General features: G+C 40.3%; 1 protein-coding gene across 1 annotated transcript in view; it reads right to left on the bottom strand.

Annotated features, from left to right (window-relative positions):
* The window catches only part of ITGA4 (integrin subunit alpha 4), a 36,541-nt gene extending 21,086 nt beyond the window's left edge, over nt 1-15,455 (bottom strand). The window contains exons 1-10 of the mRNA XM_051623077.1: nt 15,193-15,455; nt 14,990-15,111; nt 9,074-9,180; nt 8,850-8,979; nt 7,491-7,558; nt 6,715-6,844; nt 4,135-4,220; nt 3,742-3,801; nt 3,515-3,652; nt 2,393-2,504 (exon numbers count right to left, since the gene is read on the bottom strand). Coding sequence (XP_051479037.1) covers nt 2,393-2,504; nt 3,515-3,652; nt 3,742-3,801; nt 4,135-4,220; nt 6,715-6,844; nt 7,491-7,558; nt 8,850-8,979; nt 9,074-9,180; nt 14,990-15,111; nt 15,193-15,377 — 1,138 coding nt within the window. The 5' untranslated portion in view covers nt 15,378-15,455. The remainder of the gene's footprint in view (nt 1-2,392; nt 2,505-3,514; nt 3,653-3,741; nt 3,802-4,134; nt 4,221-6,714; nt 6,845-7,490; nt 7,559-8,849; nt 8,980-9,073; nt 9,181-14,989; nt 15,112-15,192) is intronic.
* Between the last annotated feature and the right edge of the window lie 6,306 nt (nt 15,456-21,761).

Here is a 21,761-nt window from a genome sequence, read left to right as displayed (position 1 = left end):
TCCTTACCAAAAAGCCTCTTGGTTCAAATAGCCAGAGGTTGTTAGCAAAAAGTGGAAAGGCAGGGGAGTGGGAGATGAATTACATCTTGAAATTCACTAATATAAATCAATAACTGTGAATCTTCATTCACAAATAAACAAAACTGAACTCTCTGCAAATCAGAAGTACTGCATGTTGCACCAAACTAAAGTCAAAGAAAATCAAAGCTCTGGCAATTTTGTTGTACTGAACAATTCTCTGCTTGAGTCCATATTGGTTGAATTCCTACTTCAGTGACTAACACACACGAACCATGATATGTCTCTATGCTGGTGAGATGAAAATAAGGCAGCCAAGTTCTGCTCCTCCTTGAGGAGGTCAGATTCTACACCAGCACACATGCCATTATCTTCCTAGGGCTGATACTGGTGGTTTAGATCATTGAAGAAGTTGGCTCTCCTGTGCTTTCCTATCACTTACTAAAGACAAATGGTTTCTAACAATCAATTCCTCTTTATATTTTCTTTCAGCTGTTTTTCCTTACAAAATTTCTTTTCCTACTGCCACTCTCAATATTACTTCCACTTTTTCTTTTCAATGTTTTTGCTCCCTTCAAAAGCTAATCCATTTATTTGCTTCCCCCTGCAGTTTTAGGATGTTCATTCTACATTATATTCTGTGTCATGCATCTACTTTGCTATGCTGCTATTAATTTGATTTTATTTCTCTGTTCCCCAGCCCTACATTTGAATACAGTTTTCCTCTGCCGTTTGCAGGTTTTTGGGGCAAAACTGGAACTTGTGCATAAAACTGTGAAGGTGATGAAAACAGGAGAAATGAAATCTAACAAGAGTTCAAGGAATAGGTACCGAAGGAGGAACAAAAAAAAAACAACACCCAACTAAACCCAAACTGACTACTTTAAGGAAAAGAAGGCCAGATATAAGAACAACTGTTCCAAGTTTTGCAGGTAACAGAACAGGACAAAGAACACAAGACAAAGGGAAGACTGAAAGAACACTGGGAGGTAACTTCAAGTAATTCAGAAGCATGAAGAAAAATGTGGACTTGGTAAAGATACAGCCCAGAAAAAGCTGACTTTTTGCACAAAGAATACTAGTTTCCTGCATTTAGTCCAAGTTTTGATGATGGAAAAACTGAATGATGATTCATTTATGCATTTTTGAACAGCAGAAAATGCCTGCTGTGGTTTTATCCTATCCTTATACAGCCTGTTGTGCCTGCCCTTCTGCTTGAGGGGAGCACATGCCAATTTTTCAGACATAAATACTGGCCCTTCCTATTTGTTTGAAACCATGACAAGCCACTGGGCCAGGTCCCTCTGCTTGTCTTCAGTCTTGCTAGAGGCCTCCCAGTCAGGTATGTTTTTGCAGGCTACCTAAACAGCCAGCAAATGGTCTTGGAAGGAAAGAGGCTGGAAGCAGCAGACCATGGGGCTTTCTGTAGAAAAATACATTTTAGGCAGCCTTAACAGAAGCAGAAGGGAAGTAAAAGGCCATGAGAGTAAATCTACATGTTTTAACCCATCTTACATCCTTTTATCTATTTTCTTTAACTAAAATACCTTGTATCTACAACTTTCACATGGCATTCTCTTTCAATGTCTGTTACTTTTATGCTTACTAGGGCAGTCGGACACAAGTCTATAGACTGTATGTTTCTGCCCTCTGAACAGGTTCCACCTGAACAACATCAATGGAAATTTCAGCCCACATCACATCATATTTAGAGAGGGTTTCAGCATGGGTGGCGGGGAAGGAAAGGAGAATATTCTCAGTTTCTGTTTAGGCATCTAACTTGATGTGCCTGAAACAGATCCTTCCGTATTGACAACAGGAATGTAAAGGTCCCTCAGAGCCCCATTAACATTCTGAATTCACCATCAGGGCATGGTCATCAAAGTCCTTCCCTGTGTTCTGTCCAACCCCACTGAGAGCCCATGCTAGGCAATATATGAGTCATCTGAGAGCTTCAGTTCCCCAACAGTCTCAGAACTTGCAGTTTTGTTTTCAATGTCCCTATGTGTTTAGTACTTCCTATTGGTATCAGAGAAGCAGATTTTGACTCCATGTGTAATTCTTATGCAGGATGTTACAAAATTGCCAAATTGTCTCAAATTGCCCAATTGTCTCAGGTTTTAAAACAGGATCAGGAATTCCACTAGAGTTACATACTTGAATTACATCCAAAGTTACATTCTATGTTATCACCCAATCTCTTGGTATTACACATCAATGACCATGAAACAGCTATATTTCAAATCAGTGGCCTAGAAAAGAGAGGTCAAGTCACCAACTGAAAGTCTTTTCAGACTTCCATAATCCTCCTGTTTATCATGATGGACCACTGCTTAGAGCAAATTAAACCCAAGTGGGTTTTTTGTGCACTTACCTTCAAAACCATCATTATCAATATCTCCTAGGTTGGCTATGGACTCTCCAAACCTGGCTGCGTATGAGTCACTCCCACTGAGCTCTATGTCCAGTTCTACCATCTTTGCCTCCTGAAGGAAAATGGAGTTTATGGCACATTAACAAAGCATCTTCCAGGTGACCTGGAATGTTACTGAAAATGGTACAACTGCCTTGGATGTCAATATATAGTCTTACCTCACCTCTGGGTGCAGAAGTGTGCGTTATCAAAAATATTTAACAGCATTTAGTGTAAGAATAATCAAGAATAACAAAGCTATTTTTTAGGAAAGAGAACAGTGAAGTGTTCCAATAGCAAACACCTGTGAAGAGCAGCAAGCTTGTATCACTGCACTGTGAAAACTGTGTTTGCTAAAAAGGTAGTAAACAGCAGCAGCTTCAAAGCTATCACGTGTGCCTTAGTTACTTGTAGGTATCCTGGAATTACTTAGCTCTCTGTGGAAAGCATTTTAAGAAAATATTAACTTAGCAAGCTTAAGAGAATAAATATTTATCAGTCTGGAGAGGAAGGAAGGGAAACAAGATACAATGAGAAAAATGTGTAAAGCCAGACAAATTCGAAAGCACACAGAAAATAGTGATTATACTTTCACTTCTGATCCTTTGAAAGAATAAAAGAAAGTTAATTCTAATGCATGCCCTGTTCAGTTATTTTATTTGCCAAACTAAGGACTACCAGTATCATTCCCAACAGATACCACTAACTGCACACAAATTTCTTCATTCCTTGTTTCTTTCCAACGTGCTGAGTTGCTCTTCCTGTGCCAGTTCAATGGTAAGCACGGCAATGGAGGAGAGCTTGTGAAGAAGCTGTAGTGGCAGCCTGGCACCACCTGAAGCCACTATGAAACAAAACCAGGCTGTCCTCAGTCCTAACACTAGTGTAAGTGACAATGTGTCATGGCTCATGCAGCCAGAGTTTGCAGGTGTGCTACACCATCCTGCTGGGATTGTCAGCACAGCTCTAGAGCTGCTTTTCCTATATGCTGAAGTACCATATAGTAAGAGAGAAAATATCTTCTTCTTAGACAGTATACTAGAATGACTGTGTCACTGTGTGCTTTTTGGATAAAATACTTACAGAACCTGAATTGATATAGACATAAACTCGGCCTTCTTCTCTGATGGTACTCTGCATTGGAGCTCCAACTAGCAAGTCTGAGAAACCATCTGAATTCAGGTCCACAGCACAAACGGCAGCTCCAAAGTAAGAACCAAGCTGTGTGCAAACCAGAGATCACATCATTTTTGAATTTCAATGAAGACATACTAGAAGTTCTAAGGTGCAGAACAGTATGAAAGGTTTACCTTTTTGCCCCTTAGTTCAAATAGAATATTTAGTTGCTTCTCAATGCTAAAAACGTATGCCTAAAATGAAAATAAAATACAAGTGGAGTTCAGCTAACAGGAATATGGAATTCTTGCCTGTGCTTTCTCTATAGCATGTGCTAGAGAAATCAGCAAAGCAACACACAGTATCACACGGTACAGCTATTTTCCATTTCCTATCTATACCTTTCTTTAACACCATAGTTCACAGCAATGTTATCTAGACTATCTGCACTCATTCCTTGACTTTCCCCCCCTTAAGGAATCATATACATCTGACATTTGTCTTGAATATGTTAATCTAAATGGGAAAATCATGAGTGGATATGTGGGGGTATATTCTTCATACCAACAGTATAGACAATCTCTTACTTTACCAGTCTGTTCCTGTTGGGGAGCCCCTCCAATTACTTCTGTACTGGTTGAAGTCAGAAAATGTCCAGCTCCAACAGAGTACCCTGTAAATTAAGAATGCACTGTTCAACAGTGGAAATGCTATATATATAAACAAATAAATAGGAACATGACGTATAAAAACTGTCAACACCACAAATTACTGACATTCAGCAATGAAAACAGAAAAGAAAATTTTTGAAATATAAGCTAAAGGTCAATACAAACAGTAAGTTCCAGCATGCAGAAACAAGTGTCAGAAATACTTAATCCTTCCCAGGAATTATCTGCCATCCTTTAGAAGCCAATAAAACAAATTGCAAACAGCTTCTGTTATTGCATATTCTACAATTGTTCCTTGAGTCCATATTGTAATACAATACAATACAAATAAAACCCATCAAATGTCCAGCCAGTGCAATGTAGAAACACTTGATTCAGTTTTTACTGTTTGACTATTGCTGTAACTGGACTGCAGTGCTACCTACATGCATGTGCACATATACATACACACACACACACATCAAGCATACACACACGCACACATGAAAATGTCAGAGACAAAATGGAGCAAAAGCTTGATTACTTAATAAGAAAGCATTGCATCAGCTTTTATAAATGAATCTACATAATGAAGTATTTCTGTATGTGGAGCCAGCTCCTACCAAGCGGGACTGTATTTTGGTGCAGACATCCAGCCACAGAACTGCATACTGAAGGCTGACACCTTTATTTGTAGCTACACAAGTCATCCTCACTCTTTTCAAAATGCTTTATGTCCAAGTTGAAACGGGGAAGACTATTACCATATTCTGCTACTCTTACATTTATTGAACAACTGTTTCTCACAGCATACAGAGACAATGGAAAAATAATCTTGGATCAGATGAGAAGGAGCTTTAAATATTTTATTTGTGAAGATGCCTGTCTAGAATTCAAGTTCTCATGAAGCCAGTTTTTTATTTTCATATTTTAAGCTAAAAGAGGTGCACAAGGCAATCTAGCATTTAAAGGTCAACACCTATTTTTTACTTATGTAATGAAAAATTAAGCTTAATTGGATTAACCTCAATTTACCTCCCCTGACCTTTATTTTCTAGTTATTTTGGTTGTGCTGAAGTGTAAACATTGACAATTCTAATGAACTTGTTTTTTTCTTTAAAACAAACAGACAAAAACCCTAAAAGACCCAAACAACTTATAGTAATCAGACAGTCCTCGTTTTTACTGTGGTATTAAAATGTTGGATGGGTGGGGATCATAAACTTGACCCTTTGAATTTAAAGTCATTGTCCAATGGAAATTTATTTCCAACCCCAGAATTCTCTTCTCTTTACCATTACTACAGTTACTATCATTACCTGATAACAGTTTGGTAAGTGCTTCAGGTTACTCGTTTATCAGGCCCAGCAGATCTAAAAGACTGACTTATCTATTTCCTTTTAAATAAGTCAGTTATTAATTTCCAAGATACTCTGAATTAGTCAAGGAAATACTACAAAATGTTATTACCAGCTTCTCTTTCTAATTTCCTTCTTTCTTTTAATTGTCTGGTATTTAAGCAGCTTTGTTTCTTCCAACTTACGATAAATGTTACAATACTTTTGCATGCTCTTCCTGACAGCTCTTGTTAATTATTAGGTTTAAACAGTTTAATAAAAAATGTAAATAAAGAAGCCAACTTCTCAGTCTCTGACAAAAGAAGGATAGTGTAAGTAGATAATTCCAATTGTCAAAAGAGCAAAATCAGAAACAGGGAATGCTTACCCATGAGAACCAGATCTATGCATAAGAAAATGCAAAACCCAATGATTACAGGCAACAATATCCTTCTTCAGGAGTTCCCAAAGAACAGACAAATTCTTCTTAGTGTGTAGCAAGAAAACTGAAGCTGCTTATGATTCTAGCATAAACCCGTGCAAGTGACAGCACTAAATCCAGCTAATTACTTGGTTTAGGTACACATAGAAGGAGTAGCAGCCTAACAGCTTTTTGGCTTTCTTTGCAGGCATTCATAGATAAGGTTTGCCTTCCTATGTATCCAGACCAAGATATTGTCAGGGAAATGCAATAAAAAGAAAAAAAACCCACACAATTGGAGGCAATTCTGTCTCTCCTAAGATTATAGCATACTTCCCTTTACTGACAATACAATTAAGACTTGTTTCCTTGCAGCTTTCACTGTAAGCAACTTTTCATATTTTTCCTATATGTGACGTCATTGCATCTTTTGCAATGAAGCACTTGGCAGCATTTCAGACTTAGCAGTGAAGTGCAAACCATTGCTAACCAGAAGCATATCTCTACCTTCTAAGTCAAGAAATGATAGAAACACAGTGGAGAGATGATAAAAAACAGAAATCCAATGTTTGAGCAGCTTCCATGCAAAAAGAAGAAAGAGGAAACCTTATCATTAAATAATATTTAACAAAATCAGAACACATCTTTAGAACTTTGGCTTCTGGAATTAATAAAGACACTGTGCACTCAATTCAAGATCAGCTTTTTAGCTAATTCTTAGATTTATATTTTTGTAAAGTATTCAGTATTTTTAAGTACCTAGATAACTGCCAAATTTCACTTGGTTATCTGAATCTGTATAAGCATGGATTGTATTTGCAGTTGTATTGTAGACGAAAACAGAACCAGTCCAATAAAATGATCCAGGGGCTCCCATTATAATTAAGTCCTAAAAGAAAAATAAAACAAAGCCACATTATTAATATTTACTTATTCATGAAGATAAGCAAAACAAGTCAAATGTTTCTATTTAGATCTCCTATGAACTCAATGAAATGCTACTGGAGATGCATCCAGTTCAGTACTGAGGGACTGCTACTAGATCACAGAAAATACTTTTCAGACTTCCTAAAAATACGGCTTTTAAAAGCTTTGAGCTGTAAACAACTTTAAAGGAAGTAAAAAACACGAATCTCCATTTTTAGAAATCATAATCTTACAGTGATATGGAGATTAAATAATACAGAGTATTACTCTGTAAAGCAAGAAGGTAAGCATTTTTAGTCTTAATGTTACATCAAACAGGTTAAAGAGAATAATAAAACTTCATTCTCTGTTATATTCATGTTCTATTTCCAGCTGAAAAGTAATTTTGTATTTCGTAAGGTGTAAAACTATTCTTGGAAATAAAAGGTTAAAGTATTGGGAATTATAATGCAAAACTTATCTAGCTTAAATAAAAAAAAAAGGGGCAAAGTCTAATTTTTTCTTCCCACAATAAAATATGGTGTTAATGTTTGCATTTACATATACCCTTTTATGCATGTGTACATGTATATACTTATAGAGTGAAGCTTGGCATCTTTAATACACACCTCAATGTAAAAACTAGACATTCCAGCCTGGCATGACCCATGGTTTTCTCCAAACTTCCGCACATAATCTGGGAATGGGCAAGAAATATTAAAAGGGGTGAGAAGCATGTAGTTTCTGAATTTGTTACCAGGCTTTTCATAAGAGAACAACATTGTTTATCAGATCCATAATAAAACTAAAACCACTGGTTTCCACTGCATAGCCTTTAGCTTCAATATAGTATTGCAAGAAACTGAAAGCACTATGTTATCACCTGATCACAGCTTCCTTTGAAATCTTGTGACTTTAATGGCTTTAGTTTTCTTTTAAATTGTTCCATGAATGAAATAGCACAAATAGTTTGAGCAGCACAGCTAGATAAGTTTAATTCTTCTCTTCCACTCTGTATAATTCAGGCATAATCCGACTGACAGCCATATCTTCATGGAAGGTGCCCTGAGGCTCCACTAGTGCTTGCATTATGGCTACCTTAGACATACTGGTCCCTGTCATCCTTAGCAGTTGTCTTTACATCCAGATCCATCTTCCTGCTTCTCTTTGCTAACTGCCTCCCACCAGAGTTCACTTCAACTCATATATATATAATGTTTGTTCAGTAAAAAGTGACTGAAGACAACAGCATGATTTCACCAATGCTCGTAACAGTCTCCAAAGCCAGCAGTGGGATACTTGATGGTGTTACTCTATTGGGCTGCATGGAAAGGCCAGATTGTCAGCTCTTCCTTTCATTGGCAAAGGGCAGTGTTATGAGATCATTCTCCTGGATGGGAGGGAGGTATTAAAGGGAAGGCAGAGATGGACCTGTTTGATAGCTTGAGGTCTTGACTCTTAATTTGCTCCTGCAGAGGAAGGACCACTGAAGGTCTCACACAACAGCAGCAGCCTTGACAGGAGGCAAGAAAGAAACAGGGACACACACTTTGCTGAGGAACCACAGCACCTTTGTATGAAAGACTAAGGAGCAGACAACAACTATCACTTGCAGGTATTACTGCTGCTCTGTAGTGAGGCACTCTCCTGAGCAGAGCGTGCAAATGAGAGAGTACTGGAAGGATGGATGTCCTCTACTGGTCTGTTTTTGAGAAGCTCACATCCTTCAGTGATCAGTCCAAGGAGCAAGTATTCCAATGCCGTATTTAAACTAATTTTTTTCCTGTTGAAAGCACTTTTTCTTTAGAGTGCTAAGAATCTTGCTAACAAATTTACATCAGACGTTGGGGTCATCTCACCAGCAGTCAATCTTCAAACCTTTGGCTGCAGAAAGCGTGCTCAGAGCAAAACAGGCACTTCACAAACTCCACACCCAAGCAGTTATGTATCTTACCATTCCTTAAAAAGGATCCAAGCATTCTGCTTACCTATATAGCATGGGCATATTCTTCTGCTCAGTTCAGTTCGAAAATCAGAAGAGATGGCAAAACAAATACCATGTGGGAGTTTGTGTTCATTTTTTACATAAAAGATATTTTTCCATCTGTGTCCACAAGCCTATGGATAAAAAACAAACGTGATGTTTGTCACAGAAGCTTATGAAAGGTGAAGGCTGACAAACAGACATGCAGCTCCAGTGGTTAATACATACAACAATAGATCCATTTTCTTTTGGCTGCCTTGATAAGCTGACACCCAGCCACTGATTGTCACGTTCTTCCAAACAAGTCTTCCCACAGCGCTCTCCACTGGGGTTGCCTAGAAGACAAAGACCAATGCTCTGAACAGGGGGACAAAAACTGTGCTCACACCAGAGCTGAAATTTATCACTGTTCAAGACATTATAGGGTTTAAATAAATACACTCCTAGTTTAGTGGGATTGTTGAATTCCTTTTACAGGACATACAATTGCACCATATTAAGTACAGAAACAGAATAAAGGGATACACCTTATCTATTTAGTAGCCAGGAGAAAGATGAATGACAGTGGGCTTTGCTGCATACATTCTCACAACCAACACCCACTGAAATTATTTTATAGCTAGGATGTCATGGACTTTTTGAGAGAAAAATATCAGATTAATGGAATCAAGATAACTACTTATCACATGGTAAGACAACATCAGGAAATGCATGTGTAATAATTAAAACCCAACAATCATCCTTATTTCAGAGCTTGTTCTTTACCTTTTTTGCAACAAGCCTAACAGTTGATATTTGTCTGAAGAATCTGCTGGAGCCTTGATTTCTTCCACTTCTATGCCACCTCTCCACTTTTTCCAAACATCACACTTTCTTCCCACTCCAGTGGAAGGACCAGAGTAGCACAGTCAGGAACCCCTCACCATATTGCAGAGAGGACAACGCACCCTGCAACTGTATTCTACCTTCTTCCAAAAATAACACCCTTCACAGGGTCAAGAGGCAACAGATCCTCCCTCATCTCTTCTTTACCACTTCCTCTCCCATGTTTCCTTCTCTAAGTAATCAAGGAAATAGTATGCAAATTCCAAGTAAACAGGACCTTAGCACTCACAAAAACAACACATTAAATCACCTTTGGGCCAAGAGATTTTATGTTACTGTAATTTAGTAACTACTGTAGGTCACCTGGGGAATGGCAATTAACAACATGTGGGCTTTTACTCCCTGACAAGCTTCAAGTAAAATGCCTTATTTTAAAAATATTCTACAAAGAAGTTGATTTTTCTGCAGGTTGTCAGTTACTCACATTTAAGGAATAAGCTTCCAAATTCAAATTCTCCTACTTGGCTAATGTCAGTGACATGAACTTCCAAGCTCATGAATGTATTAGTTTTATTAGAATTTAATTTTGGAGTTATGTCATGTAGAACTCGTCACTTCCTAAGGGAGACTTTTCCATGAATTTTAGAGCATGTTAATGTGATTGAAATCTCTTCAGAAAACAAAATTTCATTACACTCCCACATGTAAGAATTAAGCCTCCTTTAAATGACACAAGGCGCTTCTGGTAACTCCCCTCTAGCAAAACTTTCCATCCTTTTATGACAATGAATTACTTGGGACTTGCTTTATAGTGCGTGTAGATTTGCAGGAAATGGAAGAAATGGAGAAGTCCAGTGTGATAAATTTAGATCTCAAGGGCTTTGTGATACTTTCTACCATTAAGTCAAACAAGTCTGGATAATGGTGATATGAGAGATACGAGGAAGTTTTGCTCATCTCAGCGCTTCACTCCTGGGCCTATTTCAGAGGTCCATAACAAGAAAAAGCATCACAATTCCTTCATGCTCGTTGGATTGTATTACCCTTGTCCTTGGCTCCAAAATACATTCTTGATTCAGGTTCACTCTGGCTCTCTGCTGACCTGCTGTCTTAAGTCTCCTCTCTTTCTCTGACTGGCAAGTACTCAACTACCTTGAAAAATCATAGGTCTTGGTGGATGAGAGAAGCATGAGTTTGACATACCAGACACAATGGAGAGCCCCTGCTCAGGGTATGACATTATAAAAGCTTTATCAAATGAGAGAAGAAAATGCTGTATTCTGCACAAGCCACGGAGCAGCACTGCATAAGCTCAAGAGGACATGGCAGCTTGGTTGCCTCAGGGAAAAGGAGCACACACTGTCATAAAGTCACCGAGAGAAAAGTAATTGCCCAGCCTGTGTACATTACACAGCTGGAAGATACACTTCTGCTACAGTCCCTGCTGCACACATCCACAGCAACAGCACAACTGCATATAAATAAGGCCACAGCTTATAAAGCCACTTCTAACTTTGGCCTCAAGGACTCTAATCCAGATGTTTGCAACATCATCCAAAAAAACAGTTTCATGTAACTTGCTCCAGTGCTTTCCTTGCCCAGAGGCCTCCCGTGATCCTTTGTACCCTCCCAGAACTCCTCTGGTCCTGTTGTTAATTGATTAAAAATATCAAGTCTACTGATATTCTGCTCCTGGATGTCAGGGTCTCATTATTCATTTCTTCGGGGCAATCTTTTATCTTTTCAAGGATTTGATAAGTCTTATCCCTCTTATGTCCCTCAAACCACTTTTTCCCAAATCACTAGTTAAGCACCAGCTGTTTCCACAACTCTGTAACAGACCTGTGTCCAGAAGGTCCTGTCTTCCTCAAACTAGTATGGCTGTTTCAAAGGAAATCACTGGCAGGGTATGATCAATGCAAGTGAGATCAAAAAGCCAAGCTACCAAAGGCAAAACTTACTGAAATCAAAGTTGAACAAAGGTGTGCCTTTTGGACAAAGCCATTAACTGTTCACTTTTCCACTGAAATGATTCAGCTGGGGGAGCTAGAGGGCAATTTGTTCATAGGTTAATTGCAGCAGGGACTTAAAGAAAGGATGGAAGCCTAAAACTGCAGGCAGAGCTTTCTGGCCTTCTCTTAAACAGTGTGCACTGAATTCACCATCTACATCTGTAGTTAAAACTTTTTTGGCTTTTTATTCAGACTGGATGGCAAATTTTATAAGTTGTTTAATGTATTTTTAGCCAATGAATCACTGTTTAAAATCTAAGCAATTCTGTTGAAAAGAGTTTCTGTAACATTTTGCATGTCCAGGTCAAAACATCTAAAGAACTTTGTGCAAGTCCTTCTGCAATACTCTACGACTACCCCAAACTGACATGGGCAAAAATCCTGCCATTCAGAAGACTAGAACACTGGTAGAAGATGGACATTTAGTGTTCAAACTAATAAACCTAAAGCATTGTACTTTGTATTTGTGTCTAAAGCTTGATTACAAGCCTCAGCATCTTACAAAAGTAATAATTTAAAATATCTCAGATACCAATCAGCAGTCTGGAATACTTGCCACCATTGACATAAGTTCTAGAATGAGAAAAGAAACTCTCACAAAATGACTCCTCTATCCAGCAATCACAGAGGGAGATTTAAAAATGCCAGTGAAGGGCTAAAAGGACAAAGATTTGCTAGCGTATCTCACAGCAGTGCATCACATGGCTCCTCTCAGCTCTTAAACTAGCTCAGGCCCCTGCAACACTTTAAATAACATTAAAATTTTCTGAAGTAAGCCTGGACAAGTTATTTCCAGATGCTGGGATGGCTGCAGCACAGGACTGTTCCCAGCAACTCTTTCTCCACCAAGGAAGCTGATAGGAATATTTGACATAAAAAAATATAACAGCAATTGTGTGATAAGAGGCTTCCTAGTGTGTGTAGATCCCTCATTACAACTTAGGCCAGTTTCAACGCTTCTTTAGTGATTAAGAGAAAAAAAAAGTGCTCTCATATACTAATGTCTCTAAGTAATTCACATCCATTTATTAAAGAGGTCAAACATTTGGAAAAAACCCATTTCTATTGTCCATTGTCACCTCTACAATTCTAAAACTCAAAATTAGAAACTTACTACCTCCAAGATTCTTTTACTGAAAGAAATATGAATTAAAGTATTTAAGAGAAAGAAATAGCTACTTCCCAGTTTGCCTGTCCCAGCAATGTAATAACTCCATGCACATTTTTCAAGGGAAATTACTCTATTCTACAAGATCAGAACCCAAACTTGTCACTGGCAAGAATCCAAGCAGAAGAACGAGGAGGTCACTGACTGAAAGACACAGCGTCGATAAAACCATTACGTCCAAAAGTTGCTGACAGCCTGAACGAGTTAGACAAGAGATAATTCAGTTCAGCTTTGCAATTGCAAGTTCCCTTGTGTATTTCTGTGACCGCTCAGCAGGATGGCAGAGGCTTAACAAACCTCAGATACTATCCTACTTCATTTACATCCCATGCACCACAGATGCCTTTGGCTTCTTCACTGACCTCATTGACCTGATTTACAATGGAGCACTTCTTTTCAGTATCTATTTAACTTCAGAAACACCGTAGATGTAAAGATGTCATCTAGCACTAAGGAAAAAAAACCTTCTGCAAAAATCTCTTGTGATATCACTGTTTTTAAAAGTGTGGGACCAGAGAGTAAACATCTTTGTTAACTTGTGGCCTCCAAGACTGGGAACAGAAGCTGTGTTAAATTAAGCTTTTGGAACTACATAAACATTTTCATCCACCTGTTGCATCATTTAGTTTGGAATCCTCTAAGCTCCTGAGGAAAAGCCCATCAAGTTACTTCATTAGAACTTGTGTTTTTCCACTGGCTATACGAATAAGGTGAGAAGTACAGCACATGTATGTAGTTTTTCAAAGAACCTGAAACTTTCTACCCTTCCCCTCTGTTCCTTTCCCCACTCAGTAAAGGACTGTTTTTATCTCCAGCTCAGGAGCAGGGGTTTATTGCCTCGTAGCATATGCATTTCACCACTTCAGTTGACTTCTTTAACTCTGGCAAGTCTCCTCTTACTAACAAATAGCTGGAGAGAAAAGCTCTTACATATAATTTTTCAACCGATCCAATATCGGAATGAAATTATTAAACAACTGCAAACAACTTCCTTAAGCTGGAATTGGTTTAATTGCAGTTCTTTCTACAAGCAACCACTTGTCTTCCTTATGTGGCTACAAGTGACGCACCACTGAGGTGTCTCATGTTTTTGTAGGTTAGTTACAAAAACCCCCCTCTATCTCTAGGAAAAAAAAAAAAAAAAAGATAGAACCCTTCAGTTCAAAGCATTATGCACAGATGTGTAAAGAAACAATTGTTTTAAGATTCTTGTCACAGAATGCTGCATTCCACCCTGAAACGGTGTCTCCTCATGGTGTGCTATCGCTTTCAGTGGTTTCAAATATTTTGAAAACCCCTTCCCGCGCTTCTTATCCTCACTGGGCGGCAAGTTCAGAGTTCTAACGGATCAAACAGTCCCAGACACAGCAGGACAGAAAGTTGAGGAACTTTCAGGGGCATAAGAGAGCCCAAAGCAGTTCATGCATATTAACGGTAGCCCATGCAAACTGTTCTTCTTTTTAACAAGTATCAAACACTTGGAAGTTGGATAAGTGGGGAGGTAGAGAGGAGTTAAGTTAAATGCAGAACCAGGAAAAACTGATTCAGTAAAAAATAGCTTTGTTCCCCTGAAATTCATCTTTTCAACAGATCTGCAAGCCGGAAGAACCCATCTGCAAGACAACCGTGGTTCAGAGTTACTTTAGGGTGGCTTCTACGAAGGGAAGGCTTTGCAGACAAGAAGATGCTTAAGGCACATTCTTCCACACGCCGTCTCTGAGCTCATTACATGTGTTCTCTGCTCTGAAAGCTGAACTAGCTTTCTGCTGAGAAGTACAAGATAGAACGAATATCTTGGAAGGCTTTTGAACTGGGTGCTGAAAAGTGCGAAAGAAGACTGGGGGAACGGGAGCTGTCAAACGCACCGTCTCTAAAACAAGTTTTGATGGATTTCTGAAAAAAAATAATTTAATAAAGTGCTACCGGTGCTGCTCTTCGGCAAGAGCGTTGATGCCGCCCTTCAGCGAGAGGTAAACGCCTGTTGAGTCTGAAAGGACCCCAGAGAAACCGCCGGCAGCCCCGACGGCAGGGGCAGAGCCGCGGCGAGCGCAGGACGGGCGGGCTCCCACCGCCCCGACCCGCCGGGGACACCCCTGCCCCCGCCAGCCCCGGGGGCTCCGTGCCGCACCCCCCACTCACCCAGCTGAAGCTGCTCGCACCGTCCGCGGGGGTTCCTCCCGATCCGGCACCGGAAAATGGCCCCAGGGCTGACCACCGAACTGTTGGCGGGCCAGCTGGCCCGGGGGGCGCCGGCCACCAGCCTGGGGGCAGAGACGGCAGCGTGAGGGGCTCGGCCCGGGGAGCCAGGAAGGGGCGCGGGGGCGGCCCGGTCGGGGACTCACCATCTTTCCTCGCCGTGGCGGTGCAGGAGAACCGAGTATCCGAAAAAGGTCCCGTTGCCCCCCTGGAAGACCAGCGAGTGCTGGGTGTCGAGGTTGTAGGGCCGCGCCGTCGGAAGGCACTGCCACAGCAGGAGCAGCGAGGCGGCCCAGCCTGCAGCCCCCCTCGTCGTCCCGCAGCTCCGCATGGCTCCGGCCGGCCCGAGGCTGGCAGGCTCCGGCTCCCCGCCTGCTGCCGCCCTGCCCTGTCCCGGGACGGCGGCAGCGCCGCCTCTGCCTGCGGGCGGGCCCAGTCGGGCTGGGCCGGGCCGGGCCGGGCGGCCTCCCCGCAGCCTCGGCTCGGGATGTCCCCTGCGGACGGGGGAATCCTTCGGCCACGCCGCCTCCTCCCGCGCAGCGGCAGCCCCGAGCCCTCCCCAGGCGGCCGGGGTCGGATTTCTCCCCGCCCCGTCCGCGCCCACGGGGATGCTGCGGAAGAGGGCTCGGCCCTGTGGGGTGCGGCCGTCCCGACCCCCTCACCCCAGCACACCTGCCTGGCGGGGCAGCGGCCTCCGGGCCGGCGGGCGGTCTGGAAGGAGGTGGAAAACGTTTTAGCGGCAGGGGGGATGGGGGCAGCCGGCGAGCTTTTGCTAAGAACTCCCCGCCGAGTTTCCCGCCCCAGCTGCCCTTGAAGCGCCCTGGCCAGTTAGTTCGTTTTCTCGCTCCCGGAGCCCATCTCCCCTGAGCACCAGCTGAGAAGCTCAGCCAGGAGCAAGCCCGTCTTCTGGGAGGGTCATTCTGTGAGAAGACTTGGGTTTTCCTTTCAGATTTAGAAAAAATCCCAGTACCCCTGTATGGTAAGCTTTGCCACCCTGGCATCGAGTTGAGGGGGTCTTCCCTGCCACCTCTTCATGGTGTGGGGGGGGATTGGCGTCCTGAACCCAGTGCCTAGCAGCAGCAGACAGTCCTGAACCCCCTTGAATACCAGAGCTTCACTGTTGCTCTAGTGCTGCTATATACATCCATGTGTACAAATAACCAATGTATAATGGTATTTTGAGCAAGAGGAAGAACATAAGCTCTTCTTCAAAATGGACAGTTTTGTTACAAAGTTACTTACTCTATCTGGAAGACAAATCTAATATAAATTCAATTATCAAAAGTTATACCCATTAGAAATAACTCTCAGATGGCAGAGCACCATTCCCTTGTGGAAATTCAGATGAAGCTAAAAATGCCATGTTCTGAATTTCCATTAAGTTACTGGAAATGTACGAAGTTTAACACTTGTGCAAAATGCTGAGTCGCTACCAGAGCAGGACACTGAGGCAATGCAGGAAGTGTATGCAGATGTGTAACTCCTGGAATGAGATCAGCAAGATCTGATGATTTGTCAGTCAGCAGTGTATCTTTTAAAGTCCTCATCTGTAGAACCATCAGAAGGCTTCCCTGGATCACACTGATGTGGAGCAGTGACTGTTTTGTGTAAAGGAGTTAAATAGCTCCTCAGCTGCTATTCATCTTCCTTCCAAGTACCGACATCAAAGGAGTTAACAACAATCAACAGCAGCTGTGAATCTGCATTTCCACCAGTCAAGAAGTTTCACTGTCATTCTGAAAGCAGCAAAACAAGCATGATTCAAAACTGAAATGCTAAATTGTGGTTAAGTTGGTGGGAAATTTTAACATCGTTCTACCACCACCCTCACCACTTAGCCAGTTTGGGGAGACTTTCAGGCTTTTCTCCAAGACTTCATTACAATTCATGGGTTCATTTCTTATTCACACTTACAGACACAAAGTTGTCTCCTTTCAATGAGGAAAAAGGGAACAGTTTCCAGACTCCTTTTCCCTTGCAAGTTCATGTCCTAAACATCTCTGTTCTTTCTACTGTCTCTCAAGAACAATCTTCAGTCTATCGTTTTGCAAACAGCTGATGCAGGAACCATGTGACTGCATCTGTGCAATCTCTTTGCAGCTGTATTTCTATTTGAGAAAACCCCACCCTAACCCTTAATTAGATGACTTGTTCCTCACACTTGGTGTTGTGGCTTATCAATGAGTGTCATATAGGCAACGCGTAGATGTTTGTAAGCTGCTTATGGTGCTTGGAGACAATTTGCTGTCTCTTGAGACCAGTACTGCTAGTAGAGTTTGAGGAGAGACAGTGCTGAATGTTATAGGGGCTTTGTAGAACATCCAGTCTAGTGGCCCTTGAACTGCTAAAGCGAGCATGGAGCTGGTGGCAGGGATCCCAGCTGACAGGAAAAGGTAGATTGTAAAGCTGTGGGATTCAGCTATTGGCACATAAATAGTTGCTTATGTGATACAGATGAGAACTGTCATGACACATTCTATTGTGTCCTAGACTGTGCTAGTGTAAATGTGATCATGATCCACCAGACTTCACTGAAATCAGCTGGAGTATGAGGAACCCATATTTTGAGAAGTATTTGAGGGGTTTAGTACTGATCAGGTGCAGGACCAGGCAGAGAAAAAAATCAATGCAAAAACTGATAAAATGTTGTAATAGACACAGAACTTGAATTTTATTAGGGACTAAGAGAACTTGCTGAATAGGGGGAACCAACACTGGAAGCCAAGTAATTGTATTTACAAATAAAACATATATTTACATATTAAAAGATTTCCTGAAATAATATAAGTTATCCTGCAATGATAAAAAGAAATTGCTCCTAAAGCATCTTGTCGCTATGCAGTCGGGACAGCCCATCTCACATAGTCCTCTGTGCGTTAGTAACACTAGAAGCAAAAGACCACAGTGACTTGTTCTTCTGCTTGACATTAGTTCACCATGTAAAGCAGTTTAAGAGATGCCATTGGAATGGTTTGCTAGCATAGAAAGTATACTAGTCCACAGTTTAGCAAGCTTTTTTTTATAGCAGATGTGTGCACTTAATCTGACTGTCTTTGCTGCACATCCTTGAATCATACTGCTGCTTGTCTTACACTGACACTGTTCTGTGTCTGAGCAGTGAACCAGATCAGAGAAGCGATCTGGGTTAAAAATAACCCAGCAAAAGCCCCAAACCTAGATCAGATTTGCAGTGCGTATGTTTTGAGGCTGGACATTTGTACTGGTTGTTAGTAGGGTGGTTTAAGCTGGCGCTGTAGCTTTAGGAGCTTTCATGGGCAACAGCCCTAACTTTCCAGAAGAAGTGGCAAGAGTCTGCAAAGTTAAAGCCTACGCACCTACGTTAAAAGGGAAGCAGAAATCCATTTTGCCAGCACTGATCTCCTGCTGGAGTTCTGGCATCTTGGTCCAAGTACTCTTCTGCCTAATGTCCTGAAAGGTCCAGCTTAAAAAGAGCCATAAACCTGATTCTTGTGTACCATAAATGTCAACATACAAAATCATGTGAAGAAGGTCACCACAGAGTTCTATGTAGGATCATATATGATCCTTAAAAAATTAATATTTCAGTGGAATTATGAGGTAGTAACTACTACTGAGATTTTAATGTGATAGTTTTTGCATTTGGAAAGGGAAGTTGCAGCAGAAAAAAACCAAACATCTTCCTCAAAGCTGTTCAGTTTGGGAAAAACAATGGTTTTGGTCTTTAATCACTCTGTCAACATTGCTTACCTGTAATAAATTCCCCTGCTGGTGAGAAAAAAGGGAAGAAAATCACTATAGGAAGACCATGATCATTCTGAATATCTGTCATTGGCTTTCTTCTGTGTAACACGTACCACTCCCTTTTTTATTCCCTTCCTTGGAAATAATTTGTATTAAGTTAAGCCCTGTGTATGGGCTGAGTTTGGGTAACTGATCGCATGAGTGCTTTCACTGTTTTGCAAAGACAAGGAAAGGCAGATGTTCATAAAAATCTTCATGCATATGCCTGCTTCCAGCTGTGTCTGTCCTTGTTCTCCTTTGTGTCATGTAAGCCTACTACCATTTATGGAATAGTGTCTCCAAATCTACTCTCAACAGAAATAAAAACTGTAAGTGGTGGATTTTCTGTTCCTAATTAGAAAGAGTTGAAAGTTTAATTTTGAAATTGTCTAACTACTTAAATATTGGCATTTAAAATAAAAAAATTTAAACCTTTGTAATTCACAGAAACATGGAAAATCTAGGGCTTTGGTCAAACCAGAATTGCATCTTGTTTTTCTGTAATTTTTTCCCCCCAAAGTCAATGGGCCAAAAGTCTATTATTCACAAGTTCTCATCTGATAAATTATAGCAGGCAAATATACTGTTACATTTACCCCTAAGATTTTCTTCAAAAAGCTTCATCCTCCCTCTTCTCTAAGATACATGTGAGCTTGCACAGAGGATATATTGTCCACTGACATGTATAATTAAGCTCAGATGTCTGAGGCAACAAAAAGCAGCTAATATTAACAAGGGTCTGTTTGCTATCATTTTGCTTATGTTCTCTTTAGAGATTTGAATTTAATTTAGAATCATTAAAAAGAAAGAAGCTTTTCATTTCATCAACAAATGATGTCTTCACACTCATGTCATGTCTTTTTAGGAAATACTTTAAAGAAGTTTTTTCTTCCCATGAACATTTGAGTTGGTGAAGTAAAGACTGGCTTTCCAAAAGAGATTTCCAGTATGTAAACTTATAATGGTGTCACACAGACAATGACTATGGCAACCTCACCACAAGAGGCAAACAATAGATTATTGTAGTTGACAACAGCTTAACTAATGACTGAATTCTGATTTACAGATACGTAAGACTGGAGATTAATACTTATATATTTATGTGTGATGAATGTGTTGCCTATCTATTTTTCTTCCTTAAAATTTTGTCTAAGATTTTTGAGTTGCAAGATCAGATCCAACCATAAATAGTTTTGAGTAGAGTTGGGCAGTAACCTCTTTTCCTGTCCCAAAGGAATTGCTGAGCTTTTGAAACTTTCCTGTCTCAAATTCAAACAAAGAGTGTTCTCATGTGCCATCTCTGTCTTCCACTGCAAAAGTCTGGAGCAGCACACTTGTAACATTTTTCATTATTTTCACTTTTTAAAACAAATATTTGAGGCTTGATACAGCTGTTTTGGCATGAAAAGTAATGTGTATGTTCAGAGAATGTAAACAAATCTAGTTTTAATTTTTTTCAGAGTGAATAATTTCTTTAAATTGATCTTTTCCTGCAATTAATTTTAATTTCAACATAATAGTCCCTCCACAGAAGTATTCCTGACCATCACTTGATATTGTGAGTTTCTAGTTTTTTCATATTTCAATTCTCTCATAGGTTCCACATGTTTGTTGAAGAAATGGAGTGCTATGGAAATGGAACACAATCCATAAAAGCTTTGCCTAAATTTATTTAAGTTAAGCATTGGTCTGTTGCTTCTGCTAGGCAGTATAAACCAGAGGACAAGCTAAAAGAACACAGTTTAGTTATTTAAGCAAAGCTGACCAAAGCAGGTATTAGTTTTGCTTACAAGAAGCATCAGCTGTTCTGTACTCAGGTGTGAATTTCTATAGCACTTTTAATCACTAGACCAAAATCACTTGGACATACGATAGTTTACATTTTTATCAGCCTTTGAGTATGTGCATATGTCAGCACAATGAGACTGTTATGCAGGGCTGTCTTAGTAGCTATTATTTCCCAAAGATGTCCACTCAAAGTCCATTACATGACTGAATATTTTGAGAGAAGTGGTGGTGTTCTTTGCTCTCTCTTTTATTTATTTTTAAAATAATTTATAACAAAAAATAGGCGTGGTAAATGATGGGTGAAAGTTAGAAAATTAATAGTTAAAATCTGTGGGTCAGATGATGCTGAGGAAAAGCGAGCACTATGAAAACTGCTCCCAAATTATGAAGGTTTTGGTTCTGTGTGGATCATGTTCAACAGCTTTTTCAGATGTGAAAAAAAACCCTGTAAGACCCCCTTATTTCTTGGAAAAAAACACAACAAACCAAACTGGTTGTTGGAAGAGAACTGTTGAAAGGAAACATCTGGAGGAAATGCCAGTCCAATTTCAATCTTGTCTTCAGGATAGCATAATTCACATTTCCCAGGATGTGATACTGTGCTTGATCAGACAACATCACAATGAGATCATACCTCTGAGTATGGACTCCAGGCCATCTTTATGAAGTATGGTAATCATTACGTCTGATTCTGCTTCCTGAGAGAGTATCAGAAATGTTTATAATCCACTGGTAATTTCTTTGATGCTAGCATGGAATCCTAGATATGCAAAAAAAATATTACTTCACAAACTCTGAATCTATGTGAGGGTGGAAGCAGGCATCTCTAACCAGGAGCCAGTCCTGAGATGTCAACAGAGTTGCAGAGAAAAGCTTAAGACAAGCACAGCAAAGTCTGGGACAAAATTATGATAAGAAGGAATTATGGTACAAGACAGTGAAATTCAGTGATCTTGTACAGCTGTGTGGAATGTGGGACTTTTTGAATTTTCTGGAAGACTTCTGGAGGCTTTGGGAATTCTGGAGATGAAAAAATTTATTGTTCTAGCTTGTTACATATGTATATATTAATATTTTTCTAGCACTCCTTCTATGGATGATCTTAATATGATTACAGAAAATATCCATTCCACATAATGTGTCTTCATGGATTTACTAACCTCTT

Source organism: Apus apus, chromosome 6, assembly GCF_020740795.1.
Source record: "Apus apus isolate bApuApu2 chromosome 6, bApuApu2.pri.cur, whole genome shotgun sequence".
Lineage (NCBI taxonomy): Eukaryota > Metazoa > Chordata > Aves > Apodiformes > Apodidae > Apus > Apus apus.
This window is presented reverse-complemented; position numbering and strand designations above follow the sequence as displayed.